This window comes from Sinocyclocheilus rhinocerous, unplaced genomic scaffold, assembly GCF_001515625.1.
Source record: "Sinocyclocheilus rhinocerous isolate Xijiao unplaced genomic scaffold, SAMN03320098_v1.1 scaffold12738, whole genome shotgun sequence".
Lineage (NCBI taxonomy): Eukaryota > Metazoa > Chordata > Actinopteri > Cypriniformes > Cyprinidae > Sinocyclocheilus > Sinocyclocheilus rhinocerous.
Window position 1 is genome coordinate 19,899 of NW_015655652.1, and position 7,166 is coordinate 27,064.

At 37.9% G+C, this 7,166-nt stretch overlaps 1 protein-coding gene across 1 annotated transcript; it reads left to right on the plus strand.

The window, feature by feature from the left end:
* Positions 1–765: 765 nt before the first annotated feature.
* LOC107718858 (UPF0687 protein C20orf27 homolog) lies at positions 766–4,793 on the plus strand (the record flags this gene model as incomplete). Its single annotated transcript, XM_016526094.1, has 2 exons — positions 766–945; positions 4,594–4,793. Coding segments are annotated over 2 exons (345 nt in total), but the record flags the coding sequence as incomplete, so codon positions are not given.
* Positions 4,794–7,166: the final 2,373 nt, after the last annotated feature.

The following is a 7,166-nucleotide window of genomic DNA, read 5'->3' on the forward strand; positions in this document are numbered from 1 at the left end:
TTCAGACAAGATGACTTTTTCACTGGAGGAAGCAATATTTTGGATAGAGGACTCATATTTTAGCGGGAAGCATCAGATTGAAATTAAAAACAGCTTAATGATGGATTTGTTTCTTATAAACATGCAGCTTTTCACTTCACAAGTCATTAACTGATGGATTGGAGTGGTGTGGTTTACTTGTGGATTATTGTGATGTTTTTATCAGCTGTTTGGACTCTCATTCTGACGGCACCCATTCACTGGATCCATTGCTGAGCAAGTGATATAATGCTACATTTCTCCACAACTCTGTTCCAATCAAGAAACAAACTCATCTTGGATGGACTGAGGGTCGATACATTTTCAGCAAATTTTCATTTTTGGTTGAACTATTCCTTTAAATTAAAAACAGTTTTTTTTAAAGCATGTAAGACCTTAAAGGCATTGGGGTTATTGTACACATCAACTTTATTCCTACTGATCCAAGTGTTTTAAACTGATCTGGTTTTGTATTCATCTATTTAAATGCAGTTTATGCCTTTTTAAATTGAAGCTGGTAAATTCAATGCACAACCTGACTAATGTAAGGCCACTTTTGCTATAACTTTCTTTGAGTGAAGAAATGAAAAGATCTCTGATATTAGACTGAAGGTCTTTCAGGGGTTTCAGGTGTCAGATGGCAAGCTTGATTTAAATCATTTAAACTTTAAAAGCTTCTTGCAGAACATTATCATTCAGAGACTCACAATCTGGATGTCTGTAAACCTGCGGTCGGTGTGTAATTAGCGCAGCTGTAAGCGCTTTGCTTTTGTTCCTCCTGCAGCAGCGTCTAAGACGGGGGGCGTTCGCTTCGCTGAGGAACCCGCTGCGGCTGCCACCGCTCACTCTCATGTGCATTTTGACGAGAAACTGCACGACTCCGTCGTCATGGTGATACCCGAATCAAACGGGAACTTCCTGGTTAAGGTGAGAGCTAATTAAATTGCTGGGATCGTTCATTAGCTTAATTTGAAGGTCTTCAGTCACGAATATGAGTTCATATTACAGGAAGAACATTGATTTTATTTCTCTGCTCACATCAAAGTTTCAGCTTCTTTCCTTTGGTCAGCATGTGCTACTTGACTTCTAGCCTTGTTATTATGTGAAAAGACAGTGACAGAACTCATGCCAGGAGCCGTTCCAGCTGTATCTGGGATTTCAAGAGGAAAAACAGGATCATGAAATGACACAAGCCAGATTTGAACTGCATCGCCTACATATGAGCAGCACATGTCAATATGTCAGAGCATGTGCACTGACCGCTACACCACAGCTTTGACGAGACAGTTTTTTAACTATGATTAATTGTTTTCAATTTTTTTTGGTGCAGTGCATTGCCATCAAGCTTTTTATTAGTGGGTCTCACTAAGGCAAGCTATTTAAACAAATACCCCTTACTTTTAAGCTGTGCAACTCATTTTGTAATGTGTGAAGCTGAATGATATCTCAAATCATGCTGCTTGCTCAAGAGAAGTGCAGATGTTACTTTTCTAAGTGATCAGGCTTAGTTTTTTTTTTAGAACATCTTGCATAGATGGAAGGATGGATGGATGGAACAATGGATAGAACGAACCATGGATGGATGGATGGGTGGATGGATAGATCAAACGATAGCTAGATGGAATGAGTGATGGATGGAACAATGCATAGAATGAACGATTGATGGATGGATGGATGGATGGATGGATGGAATGAACGAAAGACGGATGGATGGATGGGATGAACAATTGATGGCTGGCTGGATGGATGGAATGAAGGATGGATGAATGATAGAAAGAACAATGGATGGATAGAATGGTGGATTAATGGATGATAGATAGAATGATGGATGAATAGAATGATGTATAAAACAATGGATGCATAGAACAAACGATGGATGGATGAATGTATAGAATGATGATAGATGGAATGAGTGATGGATGGAACAATGCATAGAATGAACGATTGATGGATGGATGGATGGATGGATGGATGGAATGAACGAAAGACGGATGGATGTGATGAACAAACAATTGATGGCTGGCTGGATGGATGGAATGAAGGATGGATGAATGATAGAAAGAACAATGGATGGATAGAATGGTGGATTAATGGATGATAGATAGAATGATGGATGAATAGAATGATGTATAAAACAATGGATGCATAGAACAAACGATGGATGGATGAATGTATAGAATGATGATAGAGCAAAGGATGGATGGAACGATGGATGGATGGATGAATGAATGGATGATGGATAGCATGTTGGATGGATGGATCAAACGATGGATGATGGAATGATGAATAGATCGAAGAATGGATGGATAGCATGATGGCTGGATGGATGGATGATAGAAAGAACAATGGATGGATGGATGGATGGATGATAGAATGATGGATGGATGGAACAATGTCTAGAACAATGGATGCATAGAACAAGGGATGGATGGATTATGGAACGATGGATGGATGGATCGAACAAAGGATGGATGGATGGATGGATAAAATAATGGATAGAATAATAGATGGATGAATGAATGGATGATGGATAGAATGTTGGATGGATGGATCAAACGATGGATGATGGAATGATGAATAGATCGAAGAATGGATGGATAGAATGATGGCTGGATGGATGGATGATAGAAAGAACAATGGATGGATGGATGATAGAATGATGGATGGATGGAACAATGTCTAGAACAAGGGATGGATGGATGGAATGATGATGGATAGATGCAGGCATAGACTGAAATAATTTTTTTTTTTAAATATATAAAATTAATTAAATTTTAGCACATTGCATAATCTAAGCATTATGCTTTAAGCTTTCAAATATAAATCTTATAAATAATTTAAAGTTAAATTTATATACTTATTTAGCTATTTTTTTCTTTTTTTAATTTAGTATATTTGTTTCGTATCTTTTTTTTTTTTTGATGGATGATAGAAAGAACAATGGATGGACAGAATGATGGATGGATGGATGGATGATAGATAGAATGATGGATGATGGATAGAACAAACAATGGATGGATAGAATGATGGATGGATGGAACAATGTATAGAACAAGGGATGGATGGATGGAATGATGATGGATAGATGCAGGCATAGACTGAAATAATTTTTTTTTTTTAAATATATAAAATTAATTAAATTTTAGCACATTGCATAATCTAAGCATTATGCTTTAAGCTTTCAAATATAAATCTTATAAATAATTTAAAGTTAAATTTATATACTTATTTAGCTATTTTTTTCTTTTTTTAATTTAGTATATTTGTTTCGTATCTTTTTTTTTTTTTTTACTTTTGTTTACTAGAATGTTATTGTTATAATTCAGTCTGTGTTTGTTTTTTCATTAAAAAAGGAATGTGTATTATGAAAGTAAACAGGATCTATTTTGATATCATGTCGACTCTTAACATGTTTTTAATAGTTTACTGAAGCTCCACTCTCACAAGTTGCTTCTTGTTGTTTTGAGAACAGTGACTTTTTGAACATATTTGATGGCACAGAGACTCAGTGTTTGCGATCCTCCTACTCGCTAATATCTAAGAGACAAGATACACAATCATGCTTGCATTCACTCTGCAGCGGGTGTCATATTCTCTGACACTTTTCATTGCAGATGTCTCTCTCAAACTGCCCTGTTAGTGCCCCTTGTTGCCATGGAGACCAGCTACAGCGCCGTCGGGCAGTATATAAACACCTGTACCTCTGGCCTGTGTCTGTTCTGTTTGATTATAGCGTTTTTGATGAGGGCTCTGGTCAGATAAGACGTTATTTGATTCTGTCATCCTTCACTGAGACCCAGATGCAGTTTGATGTTTCCTGGCATGAGTTCTGTCACTGTCCTTCCCACTTTTCCAGTTCCCTTTGTTTTTATTTCAAAATATCATCCTGATTTCCTTCCTTGGTTAGTAAGATCTTTAAGTAATGAACATTAAATCTGACAAACTTTTTTAGGGCTGTGAAACAGTCAAATAATGGATTATAGAATAGATTTTCAATGTCTTTCATGCTCCTAAAATGAAGATCTCATTGACTTACATTACAGGCTATCAGGATTTCATCTTATTTTTTGATCATCTAAATATCAGCATCTACATTAAATTGCATAGTTTTTCTCTATTTGGGCATCTGGATAGATTCAACTGCTCCATTAAAAAAAAAAAAAGATTTTTATTATTTCAAATGTCAGCCTTTATTGGGTTACAAAGCCAACTATGATTGTATAAATTATTGTTTGATTGGTTCTAAATTCATTGAATTAAGTTGACTATGATTTCATCATTGGTTCATCAAGGCTGATTTCGTTAATGATATCAGCTATGTCATCAATGAAGCAATCAACTATGATTCATAAATGAAAGTCAACTAGGGATTCATAAATGAGTAAACCGTAATCCATACAATGATTTCATCACTCTGCTAAGATTTCATTAACATCATTTATTGCGGTAAACTATGATCTCAGATCAAGTGCAAACAACAGACTGACTCATAATTCTGGTGTCTCATAAATCTCATATCATCATAAACCTGCTGACACCCAACCATAACCTCTCTGCTTCTCTCCATCTCCTCAGGTGGGCTTCCTGAAAACACAGCACCGATATGAGATCGTGTTCACACTGCCGGAGATGCCAGAGCTCGGGAAAGACGTGTGTCCAGCCCCCATCCCCAATCCTCACCTCCGTATCACTAACATAACGCCGTCCTCAGACGGTACGTCCCATCGCTCGAGGTTCTGACCCAAAACAGCTGAACCTGTTGATGAAGACTTGTGTGACTTACTGCAGTGATTCCCAAACGTTTTTTGTCAGCCAAACACCTTTGACCTACAATATTTCCTTTCCCATTTTTTAAGTGTGCCTTAACTGTTCAAATCCTTTAGGCATATTGAACCCCTTATATTAGCTGCTACCCACCTTTTTCTATGGGTTTGGCTTCTAGTCTCATCCACGTCCAGCTATTTTTAGCTGTACAAAACGTTCGTTTTGCTGCTTGATATTGAAAATCGGTGTGTCTTACCATATAATTTTAATGTATTATCTTAATTGTGAACACACTGGTTTGTAGTGCAAACAGTTTGACCTTTTACTGCACGTTGTTATTCTTCTCGTTATTTCCCCATAGCGGTTAATGAACCGGAAGCCTTGCCCATGGACTTACTTCTGCGTTGAAGAAAAAGGTGGATAGCATAGGCTACTATTGTAGAAATTAGTAGATGTTTATTCTAGTAGCGATGATGTTGAACAATCTTAAAAATGGTTTATTGTTGGTATTGATGGTTCCATGAAGAAACATGAACATCCATGAAAACTTTCCGTTCCACAAAAGGTTCTTTATAATGGTAAAATGTTTCTTTAGATGATTAAAATGTTCTTCACGCTAAGACAAAAATAGTTTTCACTGATAAGTTTTTTGTGGAACAGAAAATGGTTCTTCTATGGCGTCGTTGCCTTTTGGAAACTTTCTTTATAAGAGACTTTTACAATGGCATTCGCACATACAGATCGCAAATATGGCTGAGCCTCACGTGCTCTTAAGAATAAAACTACTCTGAGAGCCATACAGCATATTCCAGCGAATGGCCCTCACAACCGGTTTCCACCAGTTATTTCTATGAGTTTATTTAATGAGAAAAAATGAACGAGTGCTCTATGATCACCGGTCTACAAATGCTTCTTCAACAAGCGTGAATCACCGCATAGTGCTACTGAATACGCAAATCACTGAATGCTTTGAATGCTGTGGCTCTGCTGACGAAAAACACTCTTTACTGTTTAAACTGGTGCTCATTTGAGAGTATTGGCGTGATCAATTAAACAAATAGATACATAGGCTATATGGTATTTATTTACAGGCATTAAAATAACAGAGGATTTATGGTTTACCGCGCAGATGAGTAGCTTAGCCTGTGTGTTCTGTGAGACATCTAGACATTTTTCAGTGAATACCGTTCTCGAAGTACAGAGAACGCTCTTGTGAATTTAAAACACTGATCTATAATAGAGAACATTATATATATAGGCTAGATATATAGATCAGTGGTTTAAAAACGCGAGAAGCATGGCACTGGATTCTCAAGACGTGTTTTTAAATGTTGAACTTGTGTGTTCAAGAAACGCAGCGCTGAAATGGCAGCTCAGCGTCAGCAAATTTTATCTAGCGCATATTTACATAGAAAAGTTTTATCTAGCGCATATTTGCATAGAAAAACAATGGAAGAGCAGCGTAGTAGAATGGGAAAAGCGTTCTTTGTGAACGGCCACTAAACCGTTGAATGAACCAAAGTATGGGAAACCATACTTCATTAAATGGTAACTACTGTGTTCATACTATGAGTGACCCACTCTTAACATGTCAATTTATGGCTCAATACCGTTACGGTGCATTTCCACTAGCAAGCGCAGCGGAGTGAGCGTTTTCAATCCATTCCTATAGAAGTTGAGCTTAAACGCTCGCACGGTGCATTATGGGATTGAAAGCAGCTCGGAGAAAGCATTGAGAGCGTCAAAAAGTTTGGGCATTTCTCGACTTTATGCAAATATCGAGCGACAAACGCCGGGCGACAACCAATCGCTGTGAAAAGTAGGCAAGGCAAGATTTTGACATGGTTCCAAGTGTTTGCTGAACTGGTGGATTACTGAGCTGAAATCACTTGTCGTTGAAAAAGTCATATGCAAAAGTAAATGCACTTTGCATGCTTTCATTATAACCGCCATTAAAAGAAGAAGATGAAACGCAAACGGGGTGTAAACACTGTTTTCAGAGACGTGCTCTGCCCTAAATTTGACATGCCCCAAAGCAGTGGCGTTGTAGCGTTGCCAGCGGCACTGAGCGCAGATTTGACGCTGTAGTGGAAACGCACCATTAGTTTGGAGACTGGTGTATAGGGCTGCACGATTAATTGAATGCTATTGTCATGCGTATCTTGTCAGTAAAGCCAGTTCTGTGATTAGTAGTAAATCTCCAGCACGTGCTTTCCGCTGCTTCATCTGAAAGCACATGAAAATAGCACATTTAATAACGTTTTTACTCCAAACTCACTTCATAACGTCAGCCGAGTGTTGTATTTGGAGTTTTCGCGCGAGAGCGCCCTCTGGCCTTCGGATGGACATTTACTGCTGATCACAGAACCGTGCTTCACTGAAAG